The 23503-nt window shown below is 38.8% G+C and overlaps 3 protein-coding genes across 5 annotated transcripts in view; 2 read left to right on the forward strand and 1 right to left on the reverse strand.

Moving 5' to 3' along the window:
- Positions 1-1059: 1059 nt before the first annotated feature.
- LOC131985509 (SH2 domain-containing adapter protein E-like) lies at positions 1060-15067 on the reverse strand. The gene is made up of 6 exons (XM_059350662.1): positions 14112-15067; positions 8371-8497; positions 6105-6341; positions 3536-3734; positions 3150-3269; positions 1060-1243 (listed from the first exon to the last, which is right to left on the reverse strand). Exons 1-6 carry the CDS (start codon positions 14622-14624, stop codon positions 1060-1062), a joined length of 1380 nt encoding a protein of 459 aa, XP_059206645.1. The 5' UTR covers positions 14625-15067.
- A 691-nt stretch (positions 15068-15758) lies between these two features.
- On the forward strand, positions 15759-20857 carry pygo2 (pygopus homolog 2 (Drosophila)). The gene is made up of 3 exons (XM_059350301.1): positions 15759-16762; positions 17379-17431; positions 17587-20857. The coding sequence occupies exons 1-3, from the start codon at positions 16711-16713 to the stop codon at positions 19312-19314; spliced, it is 1833 nt and encodes a 610-aa protein (XP_059206284.1). The 5' UTR covers positions 15759-16710; the 3' UTR covers positions 19315-20857.
- Positions 20858-23265: 2408 nt separating this feature from the next.
- The window catches only part of cgnb (cingulin b), a 29734-nt gene continuing 29496 nt past the window's right edge, over positions 23266-23503 (forward strand). For 2 of the 3 annotated variants that reach the window (XM_059350135.1, XM_059350138.1), the window contains exon 1: positions 23266-23396. The gene's annotated coding sequence lies outside the window, so the exon portion shown is untranslated. The remainder of the gene's footprint in view (positions 23397-23503) is intronic. The other variant, XM_059350137.1, reaches the window with a different exon arrangement.

A 23503-nucleotide genomic window follows, 5' to 3' on the forward strand; every position in this document is an offset into this window, starting at 1 on the left:
ACACTACAGGCAAAACATTGGATTTTAATGCACTGGTCAATTTTGATATATTTTACCACACATTGTCTATTTGCAGCTGAAGATTTCTCTTAAATTTACGAAAAGTTAGCATTAGATTTTGCCTCATTTACTTATTTAAACATAAAACGAATTGTAATTTACTTGGAATACAGAAAAATATTTATATATCTATATTCTGATTTTTTTTTTCAGAAGGGTTAGTTCATAAATCATTTATAGCCTCATTTATAGATTTTTTTATTTCGAAAAACAAAGCAAAATTGATTTATTTTGGCTGTTGGCTCTTAGATATGCTGATAGTATTTTCTGATATATGGAGTTATAACAAGAGATATCCAATATTCCCTGCGTTAAAATATTTGACTCTAATATGTCAACAAAATGAAACCAGAATTTTGAATCTGGCTTTATCCACGTTTAAGTTTTCTTTTCTTTTTCTTTTTGTTCTGGAAAAGTTTGTAAATGAGTAAATATTTAATAAAAAATAATGCCTCATCTGCATGTTTAAACAGAAAATGAAAAACAATTGTAATACAAAAATAATTATCTTAATGTAATAATCAGCTGGGGAAGTTTATTGGGAAATAGTAAATCTATTAGTTATTTTTTTTGTTTTTTTACACTTTACGCCTGTATTGTGTTGCCCTTAAACATCACATCAGTGTTGAGTCTTTGTCCCAATCCCACTCTAAGTCACATTACATCATTAAAAGTGCCTCGCCATCTGTGCCGCGCTTCTCTCCTTGTTTACATGCAAAACAGCAGCTTAGACGTTTTGCATCAGCTGCACACTAAAGTAAAATAAAGACACGGGAAGGGAAGGCACAGAGTGAGCTGCAAATGTTCTCTGATCATTAAATTAAAAAGAAAGAAAAAAAACACAAAGTAGGCGTGCAGACGAGTTATAAAGTGAGACAGAGCAGTAGAAGTACACACTGATCAGAGGGGTGAGGTCTTTTTGGAAACATTTTGTCCCTGCAGGCCCAGAGGTGTGCTCGTTTTGTATACCTAAATGAGGCTGGATGTCAGTGGTCAGAGTCAGTGGATGCGAGGCACGGGGTGCAGCAGGGTCATGTGCTCGGCGCCATTGAAAGGCAGACGCTGGGTGCAGTAGTGGTGCACCACCTCTGGGATGCTGGGGAACACGCAGCTGCTCTGGTCCAGGGTGTAGCCGTTTTCTTTGGTCTGGGCAACAATGATGTGAACGCAGCCTTGACTTGTCCTGAGGCACACGGAGAGGAGAAGAGACGAGAATGAACCACAATCCAAAGCAGATTGATATAAATTAATGTATTCTGGTTCTATGTCTTAAAGACCCAAATCAATAATATCTCATATCAATTATATATATATATATATATATATATATATATATATATATATATATATATATATACACACACACACATTCAGTCAAACTCAACACAATTATAACTACAGGCCAGTTTAAAACTATGATAACCAATAACTCTGCCTTTCACTGTAACTGTTTTTTAATGTTTTTGCATGTGTTTTGTCTCTGTTTTGTGTTTTCTCTGTACTCTCGACATCATTGTAAATGAGGGGTTGCCCTCAATGATTCCTCAAGAAAATAAATAAAGGATAAATAATATAATAATAATATATATATATATATATATATATATTTACTTTTTTTTTTTCATTTTTATCAAAGGCTTAATAATCTCGTGAAACAGCTGGGCACTGTAGTTCATAGCAAACATTACTTAAACAGGAGTAGGTAGGGAATTTGTTAGGGACTATTTTTAGCTGCGGATGAATATTCATGGCAGCAGGATGTTGAATGTGGGATTTACTTTTTAAAAATTACATATTTATCTTAATGACAGAACATGTTCACCAGTGCTGCAGTGTGGCTTATTGATGTGTGAAATTTGTTTTTGATTCTGGTCTTTAAATGCATTTGTTGACAACAAAAAAACATTTCTATAAAAGGCTGAATTGTCGACTTAAATAGCTGGGCACTGTAATTTTTAGCAAACATTAATCCAACAGAACACTCCATAAACAAAATAAAAATTAAATGTTAGACAGCATGATCACTTGAAAAATAGTCAAAAAGTCAATTATGGCATTAACCACTGATTAATAATAACAAACATGCTCTTAGTCAAGTGTCTCAGAAATCTGGATGTTTTTGAACATTACACTTTCCATTTCCACTCAATGCGATTACATTACGAAGATGACCTTCAAATTACAAAAAACATAACACTAACAATAAACATGCATATAAACATAGTCAATATGCTGGAAATATAAATATATATAATATATATAAAATCCATGATACTTTTTATGTGTTAAATATATAAATCACACAGGAGTGTACAAAAATAGGATTTTCATTTATAATTATTTCATTTAGACTATTTAAATTACTAGAAAACATTCTTTATCATGATTGTTATCGAGAAATGAAATTACTCATATTCAGTGGTGAAAGAAGTATTCAGATCCCTTACTTAAGTAAAAGTATTAACACCAAACTGTCAAATTACTCCACTACAAGTAAAAGTCCTGCATTCAAAACTTACTTAAGTTAAATTATAAAAGTATCAGTGTCAAAATGTACTGAAAGTATCAAAAGTAAAATTACTTGTTATGCAGAATGGCACCACTAACATTGTTTTATATATTCCAAATATATTATTGGATCATTATTATTGATGCATTAATGTAAGCACTTTGTAATGCTGTTGAGTTAGGGCTAATTTTAACTACTTAATATACTTTATGTGGTTTAATTTATAAACATTTTAAATTTATCCCAATTTTTCATGATAAATCTCGACCTGACAAGTAACTGAAGCTGTTAGCTCAATGTAGTGGGGTAAAAAGTAGTATATTTGTCTCTAAAATGTAGTGGAGTAGAAGTATACTCAAGTAAAGTAAAAGCAGCTCAAAATGTAATTTAAATACAGTACTTGAGTAAATGTACATAGTTACTTTCCACCACTGCTCATATCAGGATTGATGATTTTGTCCATATTGCCTAGCCCTATTTACATCTAAACCAACCACAGTTAATCATTTCATTGTGCACAGTTTAGGATCAATAAGTAATGTTTCAGCCCTTCACTGCTGCACTTTCAGGCTGCACTCACTTGAGGGCGATGGAGTACTTGCTGTTGTCCGACTCGCTGTTCCTGACCAGGAAGCTGGCCTCTCTGCAGGACTGCAGCTGAAACTCCGCCTCCTGACGAGTCACACAGCCATGGTACCAGCTGACAGAGACAGAGGGTGGATTACATTTCATCTGCTATTGATCAAAACTAGAACCTCATTTCATACAAACCCCTTGGAAAACGAGCCTTACGTAACACTGAAGTCTAGGAAAAACCTGGGGTTGGGGTTTATTGTGAGAATAAGAAACACATGCAGACAGATTGTGACATACATATTTGAATTTAGTATCAAAGTATTAAGTTTTACGCGTGAAATCCTGACATTGAGGTATAACTAGGGTTCTTGCACCGCTTCACCTCCTCACCTCTGTTTCTCCAGGGGCAGGGAGGGGTCAACGCAGCAGCTGTCAGTCTCCGGGGCGGAGGACGGGGACAGGGTTGGAGGAGAGGACCGCAGGATCTTCTGGGTCCAGCTTTTCTGCCTCAGATGCTGATGCTGCTGCCTGGTGAGTGTGGGGTGAAGCGTCTCATCCTTGGCTTGGCGTTCAGGGCTGTCAAACTGTGCTGCGGGAAGAAGAGATGCGAGAGAAGATATGAAGTCATGTTAAGAAACAACTGACTTGACGCCTGAGTTTGAACTGGGTGCCAGAGCCTCCAGTAAATATAGAATAAAAAGACAGCAGTTTGATGATTCATGCAAGATGTTCCTCGGTATGCTGTTGGTCCATGCAGCATATAAAATATAAATGTGAGAGCAAGTCTGAGTTTGTTTTTAAAAAAGAAAACAAATATACTTTTTATTGAAGTAAGGCAGTGAGGAGGCAGGGTTGTGTGATATAAATATTACTGGTTGCTCGTTCAGCAAAACTGTAACCAGAACCACAGGGAATACTTCTGAAGTGAAAGACAGGGAATGTGTGATTCTGTGCACACCTGAGCTGGCTTCCCTGGATGTTTAAATCATCATTCTATTCTTATCCAGACTTAGAATAGCAACACTTTTAAATAAGTAAAAGAAATCAAAATACATCTCTGACTTCAGGATATCCCTAACCAGTCCGTGGGAAGAGCAAAAGCCTTTTCTCACAGCTTTTTATTTATTTATCTGAGTTCATATGCAGATACTTGTTTGTATAGAGTAACTAAAATGTTGATTGGAGCTAAGATACCTACAAAAGTATTCATGAATTTGCTTATCAGACTATAAACAATGACAAGCAAATGGAAAAGGAAGTCTTGGCCCTAATAACCACTAAAGCTACACCAGACTCCCAGAAATATGGCTGTGTCTAGAACATGGATGCATTATAGAACTGGATACGCTCTGTGTCTAGTCCACTCACTGTACAACAAACGCTCTCACATCACCCCTGTCCTTCAGTCTCTACACTGGCTCCCTGTTGCATACAGGATTCAGTTTAAAATTCTTACTCTCACATATAGAGCATTACGTGGTCAGGCTCCCCTATGTATTGTTGAATTACTTCACCCATATCTGTCAACTTGGTCTATTAGGTCAGACACACTACGTCTTCTGTCTGTTCCATGTACTCGTCTGAAAACACGTGGTGATCGATCATTTGAATATGTGGCACCCAAGCTTTGGAATTCTGTGCATCCCCGCTTATGGTCTGCTGTTTCTGTAGACTCTTTTTAAAAATCACCTTAAGACCTATCTTTTTAGACAGGCATTTGGATGACCAGCCTGCATTGTACATATTATTTTATTATTTAATGTTTCATTGTGTTTTAATTGTGGTTTTGTTTTTTGTTTTTTTTAAGATATTTTTTTGGCCATTTTTGGGCTTTATTGAAGACATGCGGGAAAGGGCTCCGAGTTGGATTCGAACCCGGGCCGTCCGCTTACGAGGACAATGCCTCTATGGTACGCGCTCTACCAGGTGTGCCACCGGGAACGCCCCTTAATTGTGTTTTAATTGTCTTATGTTCCCCTTTTTTTTTTGTAAGCACTTTGTGATTTTATCAGTGAAAAGTACTCTATAAATAAACTTGACTGACTGACTGACTGACTGACTGACTGACTGACTCATTCACTTACTTATTGTATTGAAGCAAAAAATCTCCCTGCCGCCCAAAAAGCATTTTACCATTGACTACCATTATAAAAGAGACATCTGTAAACTGGACATGACACTTCAAACTGCAAACAAGGTAAATTAGGACTCCTTCTACTTGAAACTTTTTGATCCATGCAGGTTTTATGGTTTTATAACTTTTCTCAAACTCAGAAAAGACATTCAAAACATGAGGACATCACTATGTAAAGTCTACAGACTGAATAGGAACTGGGCAATAAAAAACACAACTGCACATATTAAGTCAACCTGAAAGCTATAAAACTTTTCTGGCATGTGCACAAGCAAGCAATTTTCATCAGACTGAATAGGGGTCTCCTTTGGATCTTTGGATCCAGTATGCAGATCTTGAATACATCCATGTTGTAGTTCATAAACCTTATGCATTAAACTCGAATGGTTAAGATAAAGGGTTTCGGGCAACCAGTCTTGCAAGAGCTTTTGCCAGTTTCCACAAACCTAAAGTTACCTTCAGGACCAGAAAAACTTTGTTTTCTGATCTTTTTGGTTTCCAAGTCTCTTAACTGGAATATGAGTCTGTTTTGCTTCAATGGTCTTACAGTTTTAGCTGTGAAACAAAGTTGTGATGTTTTTAAAGTGTTTTATTTTGATGTCTGTTTAGTATGGAAGCCAATTTCTGCCAGTGAGATAGAAAAAAAAGAGCTTTTAAGTCAAGGACAACCAGTCTTGCAAGAGCTTTTGCCAGTTTCCACAAATCTAGAGTTACCTTCCAGACCTGACACAGAACTATCAGCGGTTGCCCCCAGAGGCTAAGTTGCCGTCAGACTGACAGCTGATGGCTTTGAGTTGTATGTGGTGTAACAAACAGCTGACGTACCTGACAGAGTTCTGACGATATGCTCCTTCTTCCACTCCCAAGGCAGCTCGTACTCAGTGGAGGGTCGGGGATCCAGCTCAGGCCTTGTGACCGCCGTCTTCTCTACATCAGCGCTTCCCTCATATGGGACGTCATATATCTGTACGGGCGCCGGCTGACCCTCCTCCACCGCTCCCTCGCCCGCCTCCATCAGCACACACACCTTCAGCAGGTCCTTGGACCCCCGACGTCTGATCTCTTACAGGTAGAAAACAAATAAAGAACAAGGAATGAATACAATAATAATTAAAACATGAAGAACACATTAATACAAATGAAATTATTCATGATTTAATATACATAATTCATAATATATTATTACTCTCTTGTTCTCTCTAGCTCTCAAAACTTAAAGTTTAGGACTAAGAACTTGACTTGATAAGTGTCCATCTTGACTTGAGACCTACTTGTAGCTTGCAAAACAATGAATTGGTCCCATCGCTACACTAATATAAACAGCTGTTGGGCCCCTAAATATGTTTTAATTGGTTTAATGAAGAAAAAAGGTGGATAGAAACCATGTAAGTTGAATCTGCCCCCATTTTTATGATACAAATTTTTTTTAACCATTTTTGCATGTCAGAGTAAATAAATTTGCTCTCTTGCTGCAAGTTGGAATCATAAAAAAACATAGAGTTTTTCATTTTATAAATGTTTATTTCAATACTTTTTAATTACTTTCTTCTTCTTTTTTCACTCCAATTGTTCAGAGCAACTCGTCATTTTTTAATCATGAAATTTAAAAAATGTCATTAAAAAAAAGGTATTTACCAGAAATTGACTGTATTATTTTACAAGGTTTTTCTCTTTTTTTCTGCATTAAGTGCAAATGCCATAAAAAAAAAAGTTTACTTACTTTTATTACAAATATGGACGTTGAAATCTGTAAATTAATATAATGGGGCATTATAGATTTTTTAAAATCTTAAATTACAGTGAACTCTGGGTAAAAATACAAAAAATACACATCACGTTCCTGAATGTGAAATTAAGGCAGGTTTATGTTTTCTTGCAGGAAAACTTTAAATTTAATGTAAATAAATGTAAAAAGAAATTGTTAAAAAACACAGTAAAAAGTCTGACAGTCGGCAGTTTATTTGAGTCGAAGTTGCTAAGCCCTTACTCATATTAAATTAAAAAGTTATTTTCCAGATTAATTTTTTAAAATACAGATATTCACTGAATTATACATTTTTAAAGAAATCATCTGTAAACTAACTTACAGATGTTTACGGTTATTTGACAGTAAGTGCAACTTTTGCAGTCAGACTTTTTACAGTTTTTTTAAAAATGATTTTTGGTATTTTTGGTGTGGTAAAACTAAAGCAGATTTTGTCAAACACTCATTTAAAGTAAAAAAAAACATATTTTAAAAATGTAAAAAGTTATTTCAGAGATATTTATTTTTATCAAATACAGCTATTTACTGAATTATAAATTTTTTTTAAATAAGTACAGTTTTTAACGGTAAAGTGTCAATTTTTGCTGCCAGACTTTTTGCAGTTTTTTTTACAGTTTTTTAATGATTTTTAGTGTGGTAAAACTACAGCAGATGTTATTCAGATTTTGATTCCTGTGAGCGATGTCAGCTGACACATAGTGTGTTCCCCATAGCCTCGCTCATTGAGTCACAGTGACATCAGCCTCTTGCTCCCTTCCTCAGTATGATTTAAGCCTCATAAATTGCCTGAGTCACATCATCACATCCTCTGTAGACTTCTCTGAGGAGGCCTGGAAGCAGCACAGGCACTGATTGAAGAAAAACCTACTAGAGCTCACCGCAATAAAACATTTTCACATTCACAGCGGGCTATTGTGTAACCCTTTGAGTTAAAACAATGGAGTGATGGAAGGAAAGGTCAGGAGAGCATGCGATTGGACGGATCGCCAGTCTTCCTCGATGCTGGGAAGTTTTGATAAATGGTCGGACAGGTCCATGTAGGGGGTTACACAGACGAGGCATGGGGAGGAGGGGCGGCTTCCTTTTCAGAGAATAGCACCAGGAAACAGAGACAGGAAAGAGGAAGCGGGGGGCAGGAAACTGCACCCATTGTCCCAACGCAGCACAGTTGCCATGGTAACCCCATGGGGTGCAGAGAGCACTGGGGGAGCGAGTTCACGTTCTCGCTGCTCAGCCTGCAGAGACTGAAAACTGGATTCATTCACACAGCTGTACGTGATTCAGTGATTCAGTGATTCAGGGGCTGAATGAAGCTGAAAGTCTCACCAGTGATCATCTGCTGCGCGTCATACGGCTCCATGTAACCATCGTTCTCCCCGAGCCGCTCCGCCTCCCTCTGCTCTCTGGTCTTCTGAGCATCAAAGGGGTCGGCATAGTCCTCAAGGATGATCACCTGCATCAAAACACAGGAAATCACCATTATTTTTTAGATATAATTAGACAGTAACAATTCTGAAGAAACATGAAAAGCTTTCAGGAATAGGGTAAAAAATGCGCCACACAAAAAAAGGGGGATTCCCCAGCTACGGCTACATCTAAAGCTCCCAGGGGATGGAAATACTGCTACCAGCTACAACAAGCTGACTTCACAGGAAACAGCTTTCAACACCTGCACAAAAGTTACCATAGATCACTAAAAGGTATGGCCAAATGGTTGTATAATCCAGCTACTGCCACTCAAAGTAGTGGAACAAATATCCAATAAAACTGACTGAAAAAAGAAAGTATAAATGACTATGGAAATTTCCTGGATCCTTGTCGGGTATGAAAACACTAACATTATGTAACATTACACTGTATGATTAATAGTATTAAATATCATCCAGTCTAAAACTTAGACAACTTAGCAACATAGAATACATTTTTTGGTGTAGCACCTTTGTGCTTAACAATGCAAAGAAAATAAAACAATACAAAGAAAATACAACAATATAATGGAAATTAATGGTAATATAAGGAATTTAAAATATAGGAAACATTCAGGAAACAATTTTGAGGTACTTTTATGTACATTTTATGTAACTTTATACTTCTACTCCACTACATTTTGAGGCAAATATTGTACTTTTTACTCCTCTACATTTAGCTGACAGCTTGAATTACATTTCAGGTCAAGATTTAAAATGAAAACATGATACATGGTGGTATTAGTACTTTTACTGAAGTAAAGGATCTGAATACTTCTTCCACCACTGTCATTTTTACTTCTTTAAAAACATTTTTTTGTATTCTTTTATTTTTAATTTTTAATTATTATTTTTATTTATTTATTTAATTATTATTATATTTTTTAATTTTAATTTTAATTTTTTTTTATTATAATTTTTTTTTTTTTTTTTTTTTTTTTTTTTTTTTTTATTTTCTGCGCAATGCGCAATGCGCATGCGCGGCCCTCTCTGCGCTTCTGCGCATGCGCGGCCCAACTATGCTTCTGCGCATGCGCGGCTTTTCCGCGCTTCTGCGCATGCGTGGCTCAACTGTGCTTCTGTGCGGATTTTCTGCGCGTGCGCAGAAGCGTATTTGGGCCGCGCATGCGCAGAAGCGTAGTTGGGCCGCGCATGCGCAGAAGCGTAGTTAGGCCGCGCATGCGCAGAAGCGTATTTGGGTCGCGTATGCGCAGAAGCGTATTTGGCATTGCGCAGAAAATAAAATTTAAAAAAATAAATTAAATTTAAAAAATAATAATAATAAAAAATTAAAATAATAAAATTAAAATAATAATAATAAAAATTAAAAATAATACAAAAATAAAAATAAAAATAAAAAATAAGAATAATTTTAAAGAAGTAAAAATGACAGTGGGTAATAATTCTAAATGTATCATGTTTTTCATTTTAAATCTTGACCTGAAATGTAATTCAAGCTGTCAGCTAAATGTAGAGGAATAAAAGTACAATATTTGCCTCAAAATGTAGTGGAGTAGAAGTATAAAGTTACATAAAATGTCCATAAAAGTACCTCAAAATTGTACTTTAAGTCCAGTACTTGAGTAAATGTACATAGTTACTTTCCACCATTGCTACCTGCCTCTTCTAACTTATACATATCAGTTAAGAGTCCTCCTTCAGACACTGTATGAGGATTAAAGGGATAGTTTGTGCATTATTATACAAAACTTGGTACAATTTTTCGCAGGTCGTTGCCTGCTCGGGCCCTAAAGATTAAGAGATTGTTAAACTGTAGCATATATAGAGCAACAAATGTTTATTCTAATTATCTGTCAATCTGCTGATTATTTCTTTGATTATTCACCAATCATTTGGTCTATAAAATGTTATAAAATAATGAAACATGCCTGTTATATTTAGCCAAATGTCCAAAACCAGAAGATATCCAATGCGCTATCATTTAGTGCAAATAAAGACAAAAAAAATCCTCATATTTTAAAATCTGGAATCTGCAAATATTTGACATTTTTGCAGTTTGTCAATCATCAAAATCGTTGTGAATAAACTTTTCAACCAACTAATTGATTAAATATTCCAGCTCTAGTTTAAAATTAATTTTTGGCCTGAATAAAAACATTTCTCTGGAGTCACTAAACATATTTGAGCCGTCAAATAAAAACAGCACGACCTCTAAGGTCTAAACCAGCCTTTCAAAATAAAATACCTCAGTCTCCTGCAATAGTCAGAATAATATCTGACACTTCATCTTGTCTAAGGAGGCACTCTTTGTCGTAAATCCCAATCTCTTGACATCTGTATCTCTCTGTTAACAACTTTCATTCTGCTGCAGCAGTCATGCCTGACTGTCTTGTCATCTTATCAGAGCTGTATAACTTGTTGTGTGTTTTACAAGCCACTGGCAGAGAGACAATAGCAGGCTGTAAAATGAAGTTGTCTCTCTAATCACTTCCAGCCGTGTTCCCCTGACGGAGAAATGTTGGCATCCGTGTTTGTACAGCAGATGTTTGACAGGCTGAGTTGTAAAGGTGTTTAGTTTAGATACAGACTACAACACAGACATATATTTTAGTATTAAGTATTAAGTATTAAGTATTAAGTATTACAGCATGTTACAATAACTTTGTTCTTTAAACTAAGACATATAACACAAGAGGTGTGAATCAGCAGAGGCCCCACGATACGATTTTATCCTGATACTTGAGTCACAATACAATATTATTGCAATTTTAAGCATTTCACGGTATGGTGAGTATTGTGTTACAATATGTTGCGATTTAACTGTTTAACTGCATTTTTTTGCCCACAAAATTAAATTAAATCAAGAATTTTTTTGTCAAATAAGAGAATATTCTCAGTCTATTCATCTCACTTCAGTCTTTTTATTTCTCCACAATGAGAGTCAAACCCACAGACTGACCAACAAAGTATTCAGTCCAACTGAACTGAACTGATATCAAACATGTATGGACAACAACAACTGCAGCATTTTCTCAAACTTTCCTCAACTTTAAGCTTCACTGCTCTGAATGTTTTTGAATGAAACATTAAAAAAAGCTTATCTTTGCAGCATTATTTCTACAACTTCACAACACAATATCCTGACATGGTGCCTACAGATTCCTTAGATCCTTTAGTTTCATATGATACCAGTATCTCCAGTATATTCCTAAAAGTAAGCCCGTTACGGCCTCCTGAAAAAAACGACAGAAATACTGACAGCCCGTCCACCATCGGAACACTAAATATCGATACTTGGCAGCTATGAATCGATATAATACTGCAACGCAAAATATCACGATACTATGCTGTACCGATTTTTTCCCCACTTCTATATAACACACAGTAACTTAACTCAAGAATGGGGATTTATTCCCTCTGTGAAATATAAAACTCTCTTTTATGTGTCTTTTTTCTCACCATCTCTCCATTATCACCGCCCCTGACTTCACTATCTTTTTTTTTTTTCAAAGCCAGGCTGGAGGGGACTTGGGTTAGCACCTACGTGTCAAATAACACAATGCTTTTTATAACATGATAGCCTTCTTCACCAGGGGGCCTGAATGTAGTGAAAGAGAGGGATGAGGCAGGAGAGGAAGGAGGAGAGGAGGTGCTGAGCCAGATTACATACAGGAGAGGAAGGTAAGGCCTCATGTCTGACCACAGCTTTGTATTCATGGAGAGGAGGGTGGGTGTAAAGGCGAAGGGGTGGAGAGGAAGAGAGAGAGATATAGAAAGACAGACGGGGAGGAGAGGACACAATGGGTATGGTGGAGACAAAGGGGAGGGAGAGACTGAAACAATAATATCAATTTCCAGAGCTTGGACTGGATCCTCACTACTTCATTGTCAACAGTATGGATGACACCACAAGCTATTTTTGTTGGACTGCTGCTCAAATAAGGGACATCTGACACAGACCAAATTAATCCTGTTTGAAATAAATATTCGAACAACAAACGTGAATCAGCAGTAAGTAAAAGTAGCAATACTAAAGTGCAGAAATACTCAATTAAAAGTAAATTAAATTAAATTAAAGAGTTTTACTTCATTAAAATTCAGATGACATAGCAAAAAAAAACTTAGAAGTCAAAGTACCCATTAGGTGACAGAATGGTTGTTGTCATTGTTATTTTACAGTATATTTAAATTATATTAAAGCATGATGATTATCAACGGTGGAAGAAATTTGCAGACATCAGTAAAAATAGAACACTCTGTCACAAATAAAAGCCCCGAATTTAAAAGTATTATCATCAAAATATACTTGGTATACCAAAATCTCAAGTATTCATTCTGCGAGTGTAAGAGTAGCGAGTGTAAGAGTAGAGTTATTAAATGTCACCAATGTTGCTGCTGGTAAAGGCGGGGCAAATTATAATTACTTTATATATTGCAAGGCACCTTAATCTGAAACATCATGATTAGTTGATTTGTTTTGTAGTAATCACAATCTGTAAAATATCAAGTAACTTTAACTGCCAAACAAATAATAATAGAGAAGAAAAAAAGCACAATATTTCAATCCTTCATTTTGTTTTACTAAAGAATGAAGTAGCAGAAAATGGAAATACTCAAGTATCTCAAAATGATACTAAACTACTATATTTAAGTAAAAGTTACATTTAATCACTGATAATTACTGACGTATTGACATATAAGAAGTAAAGCTCACTACTTATGCTGTTGTATGTAATCCTTAACACTGTACCACTCTCTAAAACATGTGTGTCTGAATAGTAGTTTAAAGAAGAGTAAATGAGATGAAAGTCACTTTCTATAGTCACTGGTGAGTACATTTTTCAAGTACTGTACTTAAGTAAAAAATTTGAGGTTCTTGTACTTTACTTGAGTTCTACCATTTACTAGGCTGACAGCTTTAGTTGCTTTTCAGATTAAAGTCTTTCATCCCCTTCCTGCCCAGTGAAAACCCTGTATCTCAATGTGTTGGAACTGAATGATAAGGAAAAATCTCCTCCATCAAAAATGCAACGTCACAAAGACACTGTGAAGTTGACCTTTTGATTTTCTAGAATATGATGAATTGCTGTAGATAAAACTACACAACAGTATAAAAAGGAGTTACAACCTTTAACAGCCAACAATAACATTAATCCGAGAACATCATATAAAATAGTTGACAGAGAACAATTTACTGCATAATTAATACTTTTACCAAAATTATTTTAAGATAATTTTGCTGGTAATACTTTTACTTAAGGTTTTAAATGCAGGAATATAACTTGTAGTATTTTCTCTGATGTGGTATTAGTTTTGCTTAAGTAAATTATCTGAATTCTTCTTCCAGCACTGACTGAAGTAAAAAAGTGCAATATTTTTGTCGATAATGTTATTAAATATTAAAGTAACACAAAATGCAATTACTCAAAATGCTAGGCTACTCAAGCGCAAAAAACGCTGTTGGTTAACTCCAAATGAGTTTTTGTTTTGTTTTGTTTTTTTAAATAGACCTAAATATATATATATATATATATATATATATATATATATATATATATATATGTAGCCTACCAGTCTATATGTAGCCTACCAGTCTCTAACATATACATAAATTGGGATGAGATCGCTTTTGTTACTCACCGTCTCTGTCTTGCATTGGGCTGGTTTCTCTGCTTCAGGTACCACTTGGTTGGTGCTGCTGATGGAGCTGCTGTTGAAGTTTGGGCTTTTGTCCTGTTTGTCCACTCGGATCAGTCTGCTGATGTAAGCGTTGGCGGATGGAGAGCTCTTCAGCGGTCTGTGCTGCTCCTCAAACACTGGCTCGGCTTTGGAGTTCTTGCGACTTTTCCCCCCAGACAGCAGGTTGTCCCAAACTTTCCCATCTTTCTGGGAGCTGCTGACACCGTTTTTACTCAACTCTATAGCCGAGTTTTTTCGGTTCCTCCCGGACAGCAGGGACCCAACTCCTCCACCTCCGCCTGGGCTGTCACCAGAGGAGTTTTTGCGGTTTTTGGAGCCGGTTGTTTTGGTACCGATGCTGGCCACCAGCCCGACTTTACTGGCTCTGGGCTGTGAGCCTGACTCGGAGGCTGAGCGGATCCTGTCGGTACCGTTCTTCAGATTGATGGGGAACTCCTTGAACCACTTTGCCATTGTAACTCAGATGGAAACCAATAAACCTCTCTGCCTGCTTCGACACCTTTTAGCGCCATACACCACAGGGCCCCAGAGACGCACCTTTAGAAATCACAGCCTTTCTAACAAAAGACTTCCGCTGCTTTATTCTAGGAGAGAGCAGAGACTGCAGGAGCTCCACACCTCACTTAAAAGCATGTCATAAATGCTTTTAAAAAAGCTCTATTCTCAAGCATCCAACTTTTTTAAAAGGAAGTTAAGGGCTATGCCTATTTGGCAAAAGAAAGAAGTATTTTATCCCATTTGTGATTTTCTTACACCTGCTTGGAGGAAAAAAAGTTTTTATTCCCTTTGGATGAAAAGATGTCTTCGGAGTGGGAAAACCCGAAAGAAGGCAAAGTTCTTCTTGCTTCTGATTTGTGGTCCCATTCCCAGAGTGGCTTATCTGGTCCTTTACAACCTTTCCCTGTCGCACTGAGGCTCCTGACTGCGCCTGGAGTCCACAGGGGAGGAGGGGGTATCTAGAGTGAAGAGGGGGCAGGCAGGACCGGGTGGGCGGTGATAAACTTTTTATTTTAAAAAAAAAAAAAGGGAGCTCTAGTTTTAACTACAATATAAGACATGTATAGGAATCAAATTGGCCATTGAGAAAAACGCAGTAGGCCTATAGCTGGTAGCCTATTCAAATATTTCTTATTATACTCTGACAAAAATAATAGGCTACCACAGACATCTTTCCTTAATTTATGCTTAAGTTTTCTCAGATAACGACTTAAATTGAAGTTGACAGTTGTGTTAATATTTAGGTGTTGAATGTTAATTCAACATTAATCATAATGTCACTCCATAATGTGTTTAATTGGCTGTCTAATTAATGTCCACCCCTTCTTTTAATTGTACAGGGTATCGTTGGGAAATGGTCTGTTCTGAGCCGCTCCACATATACCAGAAATAGGTATGACAGTAATTCTAATAATTGAGGAAATACTGTGGAAGACGATCATACGGGTTGTTTTTCAAAATATAATAATATAATTATATACACGATGCAAAAGCACTCGTGTTTTTATAACTGTGTTTGAAAGCAGCTTTTTTATTAATGAAGTATAGTTATCGACACCCCCATGTTTGCGGTGAGATGTAACCTTCCATCGTGCGCGATACTCCTGCTTGTCCCTCTTTGTCCGGTGGCGATAGAAGGCCACGATAATTATGGCAAAATTTGCGTTTTTGAATGAATTATAGTTGAATGGTGGATCAACGAGCATACGCCGTGCGAGGACTGTTTTGCTGGCAATGACACACCAGAGAGTTTCAATTTAAAGGACAGCAGAGCAAGCAACGGAGAAAGGGTACAGTTTGCTTCCAAAGACAGTCTGCAAGATGGCTAGCTATCTTCAGTGGCATGCTAACGTTAGCTAGCATGCTAATGTTAGCATAGTAAACAACAGTTTGCAAAAACATGGTCGATTGCTTTATTTTATCAATGCTTTGATAAGTGGAATTAAGTGATCATTTTGACAAATGATTGTAGAAAGACACGGTTCGGATTAATGTTCCAGTGTTTGCTGCTAGCGGGTGAAATCTCAACGCTGCTAGCTGTAGCCGCATTGAGTAACGTGGCTAGCAAGTTAGCCAAGGTAGTAACTAGCTTGCGTTAGCTAGCTGGTCGACTTCTCTGCCTCACATCTGTAAGTGATCATTTAGAGAGGGAGGGGGTGCTCTGTTACTTGTTTGTACTGGCATTCAAGCCAGGTAGCAAGTTCCACTCAGCTGGTAGGAGCTGGCTTGCAACGAGACGAACTTGTTCCGAATAACCAGCTCAGGTTTACCTGACGTTTATTTGGTGACCAAATCCCGGCGTGACAGACACCGTGGCGAAAGATTTGCAGCTGTAAAGGAGTTTGCAGACCTGGGCCGGCGTTATAATACCATAAAACGTGCTAGTTACTGCTGTGATGATAACCATTTTAACGGTATTGACATGACCTGAAGGCTGATTCCACCTACTCGGCTCAAAGCCTTCAAGACGTCGTCATTTTTAACTTTTTTTTTCTTGCATATGAACGGTGATATGCCACTTCACCGACAGTCATATTAACTAATGGCTGCCGAATCGGGGAGACTACTGGCGGGACAAGGAAAACGAAGCAAAGGTAGGAATTAATTTCACCCATCTCCCAATCAGATCGGAATCATCCATTACTGCGCTGCAATGGGCTGCACTGGTGCTGTTAGCAAATCCCTTCTCGCCTCCCCCATATGTAAACTTCACGACTGTCTCCGGTGGTGGCTGTTTCTCACAGAGTGGATCTGTAAACGGGGTTCATGTCTATCTTGCTATAAATGTACCTTCAACTCCGTTTCCTCGTTCTCATGTCTTCGTCTTTTCCTGTCTCCCTCATTGACCTTACCTCTTTTGCCTCTGTTTGCGGCCTCTCTCCCTCTCGCCTGGGTCATTTGGTCTGCCTGGGTCATTTGCGATTCAAGGCTTCATATATCTTGGTGATGATAGCGCCTGGATGTTCAGCATCTTGTCCTCATGCCAGTCTATGTCCCATCATTGAATCCATCTCAACTGTTGGACTTGAAAAAGAGGCCCTAGGTCTAAAGCTGCTCCACTCTGTCACTAAGGGGTATTGGCCAATCCAAATGTGATGGTGCGCTTGATTGGTGGTGGACCAATAGCATGAGACAGGGAGGCCTGTTTTTGTTGTGGCTCTCAATATATTTCCCCTTTTCACCCCTACCCTCCATATTTCACTATTTCAGCTTCACAGATGAAGAGCCCGGAGAAGAAGAAGGCGAGGAAATCTACCAACCAGGTAATTTTTTGAAATCTGATTATTTTGCTTCATTAAGTCTCCCAGTATGTGTCAAGTGAACCTTGAACACTGCTTGGAGGAGAATTTAAATTATCTGGCCCCATAAAAGCAATTAAAAGAAATCAAACAATTTTTTCTTTTCTTTTTTTCCTTAGGCGGCAGGGTTCTCTCACCTCACTGAGTTTGCACCACCTCCTACCCCCATGGTAGACCACTTGGTTGCCTCCAACCCCTTTGACGATGACTTTGGGCCCCCATCCCGACCCAGCGGGGCAGGCGGACCCGGTGGCGCTCCATTTCTTCCCAGCCCCGGAGCAGGCGGAGGAGGTGGGTATGGAGGTGGAGGCAGGATGGGAGGAGGCATGGGCTTCATGGGAGGCCCAGGAGGACCAGGCGGCGGCCAACCTGGAAGAAGGCCACCATTCGGTCCTCCGTCTAATGCTGGACCTCATCACCAGCTAGGCTTTGGAGGAATGCCTGGCTTTGGAGGTGGCGGTGGGGGTGGAAGTGGGGGAGGAGGGGGAGGCGGTGGATTTCCACCTGGTGGCCCTTCGCAGTTCAATATGCCACCGAACTTCAGTCCACCCATGCACCCCGGGCCGGGATTCAATCCCATGTTGTCTCCAGGTGCAATGGGAGGTCCCGGGGGAGGGGGGCCGCCCCACCCTCGGTTTGGCATGCCTCCACAGCAGCAGCACGGACAGGGGGGACACCCATTTAACAGCCCGCCATTACCTGGAGGTGGAGGCCCCAGAGGGCCCCCACATGGCCCCCTGCCTCCCATGGGAGGAAGCATGGGTCCTGGAATGAACATGATGGGTGGCATGGGTGGTGGCCCTGGAGGCAATATGGTGGGAGGGCTACCAGGTATGCCCCCTCAAGGACAATTCCCTCCCTCACAGGATGGCCCCTACCCTGGCCCCAGTCCGCCAGGGCCAGGCAACGAGGATGGAAAGAACTTTGGTGGAGGAGGGCCTCCGCCTGGGCCTCAGCAACAGCAGCAGCAGCAGCAGCAGCAGCAGCAACAACAGCAACAACAACAACAACAACAACAACAACAGCAGCAGCAGCAGCAGCAACATCTTAACCTAAATCCCAACGGCCCCCCTCCTAATAACACTCCTGGCCCTCCTCCTAACTCTGGCCCACCACAGCCAGGAGGAGGCTTCCCTGGCCACCCTGACGTCCAGCAGCCCAACGCCAATACACCCGGGCAGCCTCCGTCAGCACCACCACAGCCTAACCCCAACTCTTCTCCTACTGGTCCCCTAAATGGATCAGGCCAGCCCCAGCATCCACCACCCAGTCAGCTACAACCCCCCAGCAACACAAACACCCCCAACTCAAACAACTCGACCCAGCAGCAGCAGCAGCAGCAACAATCTACTCCACCTAACTCTGCCCCTGGCTCCACCCCGTACAACCAGCAGAACAACACTCCTGGTGCTGGGGGTTCGATGCCAAATGCGGCCCCCAACTCGAGTCAGAACAGCATGACCAACAACAACGGAGGCAACACTCCCGGCAGCAACCCCAACCCCCCTTCTAACTCCACTTCGACCCCAAACACCCAGTCTCCCTTGCCCTCTGGGCCCGCCGCCCCTTCAACTGGGCCTGGAAAACTCGGCGGCCCTGGGATGGTCTTCCCCTGTGGCCTCTGTATGGCGGAGGTGCATGACGATCAGGACGCCATCCTGTGCGAGGCGTCGTGTCAACGCTGGTTCCACCGTGATTGCACAGGCCTGACGGAGCCGGCGTACGGGCTGCTGACTCGAGAGAGCGCTGCTGTTTGGGCCTGTGACTTCTGCATCAAGACCAAGGACATCCAGGCTGTGTTTGTGCGCCAGGGATTAGGCCAGCTGGTGGCAGCTAATGAGAGTTGAGGAGTCGATGACAAAGGAGCAGCATGGAGGTGCATCACACAAGGACAAATAAAGACATTCTTTGCTTTGATTGGACTGAATGACCTGTGCGTCATGTCAGCTACTTGCCCAACTTTCTCTTGACTAGCCCTTTACTTGTTCACTACACAGAGAAACACACTCATTGACATTCATGCTTATATATAGCACTTTGAGTGACTCTTGCTAAATGATCCCCCCCCTCCCTAAGGAGTCAAATCATGATGAATGTTAAACTACACAGTCCTTCAGACATCTAGCCTGCCAACCAGCAAAGCACTGACACCAACACACTACCTCACACACTTTGTGACTGACTGGCACGGATGCTCCCGCACTATATATTGATATTTTAAACACACGAACCTAAATAATGTTGAAATATTCCCCTACTGTGTGTATTGACACAACAACTCAAAGCCTCATCGTTTTTCTCTGAATTCCACGGCTTTAAATGAAAAACAGATGTGATATATGAAATCTTTAAAATTTTAAAAAATAATGGAAAGAGTGCCTGAAAATCTAAGAGGGACTTGGGTTTCATTCATGAATTGATTCATCGAAATGCTTCATTCTAGCACTGCCCTATCACATCGTAAGCCTTTTTACTGCAAGCAAGTGAAAAAAAAAAAGGAAAAAGTACATCCGTATATTGCAGCGTAACATCTCAAGTGTTTTGTGAAACATATATTATTGGGGGGGAATCTAACTTTTAAGTTCTTCTGTCAGTTCCTGCTCACATGCATACATACACAAACTTCTTGTATCTGTCATTTTGTACCCAGTGCTGATTAATCCAAAGGACAACCCGGCCGAGATTTCATTCACACTTCACAGAAAAGATTTTTACCACCGAGATAGTTGTAAATATTAGGACAAAACATTTGTCTTGAACTCCCATCGGTTGTGAACATGCCACAGAGTTGACCAATGAACAAAATAATAAGTTGAACTTATGTGTCTTGGTTGTATACAGTATGACGTTTTGGTTTTTATACAGTACATTTGAGTCAACGATTACTTTTTATCTCTGCAGTACACATGAATTGTGAAATCAGTGCTTTTGGATGGTGTTGGCATAGCAAGTAGTGACATCATGTCATATCAGATGTGCATAGTCCTTTAAAAATACAAAAAAAGAGTGGGGGGTTGCATGTGAACCAATGCAGTAACTGTCTGATCTGTTTGTTTATATTCTGGTCTCTGCGCTGCAAGAGGCCTTGAAGTAGACCAAATAACTTAAGAGCGAACAATACCCATTCTTCACATTTCTGTCACGGTATAAGGTGTTTATAACTATTCTTCCTTCTCTCTTTCCTTCTTCTTTATTCAACGTCCGAGTTGCCTTTCTTTTCTTGCTCTCTCTCAGCTGTTCCTTTTTTTTTGTTTTTTGTACTGGCATTTGTGCTGTGCTCTTGCTCTGCTCTGGCGCCTCCTGGTGAAACCTGGAGGAACCAGTAAGTCCCACACCAGGTGGGGAAGGGAAAGGTACTGAACTCTGAAGTAAAGACAGATTTTTTTTGTACTTGTCCATGTCTGTTTTTATTCACATTTTTTTATTTGTTTGCTAATTGTTGTATTAAAATGAGGGTTGGAAAACCCAATGAAACAGATAACTAATAATTGTAATTTCTTTGTCATATTGTGCAGAGTTACAGCTACTTTTACTGACTGTATTTAATTTTTCCTAGGTCATCATTAGAGTAGGACAGAAAAAAAGACAGCAGACAAGCAGTAAGGTTCAGCACTACTACTCCAAAGATGGTGATGTAGTTGACAATGTAATAGATTGTAAGTTCAATGTCTATTAATGTTAAATATGCTTTAAGAAAGTTATTTGTTTAAGCAAGCAGCCTTCTGAGTACCTTTTTGTATGGTCATTCCACAGCATAATCAATGCACTGTAAAACTAGAAAATAACTATTTTAATTCCTGCTCAAAAATTATATCGTCCACCATGTCAGTAATCTGTGATTTTTTTGTTGCTCTAAAACCAGAATTAGTTTAAAAAGTCCCAAATCAGTCAGGTCTTAGTCATCATTGGAAGTTTCCTTTAAGGTTTTACACTTGTTTAGTGTGACATTTTGCAGTTATTTTGTGAAGCTTTGGGATAGTTGTGTATGTGGTGAATTTTAATACTATTGGTTACTTTTTTTAAACATATTTTAAGCGGTTTGTAAATTCTTCATAATGTTCTTATAACTTTCCTGGATGTTTACTTTTTTTTGTTTAAGTCTGTAGAATACAATCTGTAGGTCTCTGCAGCACCACAATACTTAATTCAGAATGGTATTTTTACACATATTTCACCATTACCAAATATCCATCTCCTGTGATTTGGATAATTGTTTTATGTATCTACAGTCCTAATTATAGGTAAAATAAAGACAGTTCAATCGGTAAAGTTTTACCTTAATCGTAAAATAGAAAAACTGAAAGGATTTTAGTACGGGCACTGCAGGTCCACTGAACATGTATTAATATATCATTTGTCTAGAGGCAAACAATTCAACTTTAGTAAAGTTCCCAGAGATAAATTATTATGATTATGATAAATGATTATTTACCTGGGTTTAAATAGAGCCGTTCATTAAGAAAATTCCTTCAGTATGCCTCTCTTTTGCCTCCAATTGGTCCCAAACTGCGTAGTTAATTCCAGAAAACATCAATAAATTATCAAGAGCTTATTTAGATATTTAATATAACAACAAAGAGTTCACATAGACATAAGAGGTACTCCTTAAAGTGCAATAACACACTGAGTAACTTTTTGATGCAGAGAAATAATAGAAATGAGTGAAAATTATTTTTTATTTTATTATTTTTTATACATTGAGGGATTATAAGAAATACTTTGCACATAATACTAAAATATATAACAATATATAAATAAGAAATGTTTTCAAAATGCATACAGCCATATATATAACATTGTATATAACTGTAATTAAAGTGAAAGAATAGTATCCATAAGAATATGGGTTGAAATGTACAGTGTAAAGATGGCAATATTTTTCAAGTCATGAAATATACAGTGGTAGAAAAAGTAGTTCTGTTATTTAAGTAAAAGTACTGAAACACGGTGAAATTACTCCACTACAAGTAAAAGTCCTGCATTCTTACTTCAGTAAAAGTCTAAAATTATCAGCATCAAAATGTACTTAATGTACTTCCTTGGATTATTATTATTTAGGTATTGATGTAAGCAGTGTCCTACTGTTGGCAAGGCAGGGTTAATTTTAACTACTTAATATACTGCTATGAGGTTTGGTTTAAAAAAATGTAATCAATTTAAATTGATAATGTTTTCAAGTTAAATCTCAACCTGAAAACTAAAGCTGTCAGCGAAATGTAGTGGAGTAAAAAGAACAATATTTGCCTCAAAATGTGGTGGAGTAGAAGTATAAAATGACAAAATAGAAATACTCAAGGAAAGTACAAGTTCCTCATGTACAGTACTTGGGTAAATGTACTTAGTTAAATCCAACACTGGAATTATACCTTATTTATAAAGTTACCAATGCATTTTATAGGCTGCAGTGTATCATGTTAACTAACCGGAATAACCTTTTTATTCCTATCAATAGTTAATTAGTTTTGCCTCAGCAGCAGTGATCAGTATTTCTCCTGATCTGCATTGGTTTTGGATGTAATTACAGCCCTATACTGCCATGCAAACATTTCCACATTGATTGAGAAAGTATTTCCTATAACAACATCTCTGCAGAAATGGGTCACACACACACTCACATACTGTATTATTAACCCGTGTGTGTGTGTGTAGAGATGAAACTGAGCCCACAGCAGGCAGGCAGGCACCGCCTCCTCGGGGAGCCGCCCACCAATGAAGTCGGTCCTGAGGCGGGACGATGACTATCCGATGTGCTGGCAACAGGTTGCACTGGTAGCGGGGGAGGAAATTTCCCGATGTCCTCAGTTCAATGAGTAACATCTTCTCATCCCACCAACACTGAACAGAGCCGCTGCTGCTGCTGATACATGAGCTCTGACTGAGGAGGAGGCAACATTTCGGGGTTTGGATCATCTTTTGCAGGTGCTGTAGAGTGAGTATTTACACAGCTGCTGCCAATTTACATTTACTTTTTGGGGTTGAAAGTGCAATGGAGTAAGCCCCGTGTTGCTGAGCGAGCATTTATAACATCTAGATTAG

This window comes from Centropristis striata, chromosome 14 (genome assembly GCF_030273125.1).
Source record: "Centropristis striata isolate RG_2023a ecotype Rhode Island chromosome 14, C.striata_1.0, whole genome shotgun sequence".
In the NCBI taxonomy this organism is placed as follows: domain Eukaryota; kingdom Metazoa; phylum Chordata; class Actinopteri; order Perciformes; family Serranidae; genus Centropristis; species Centropristis striata.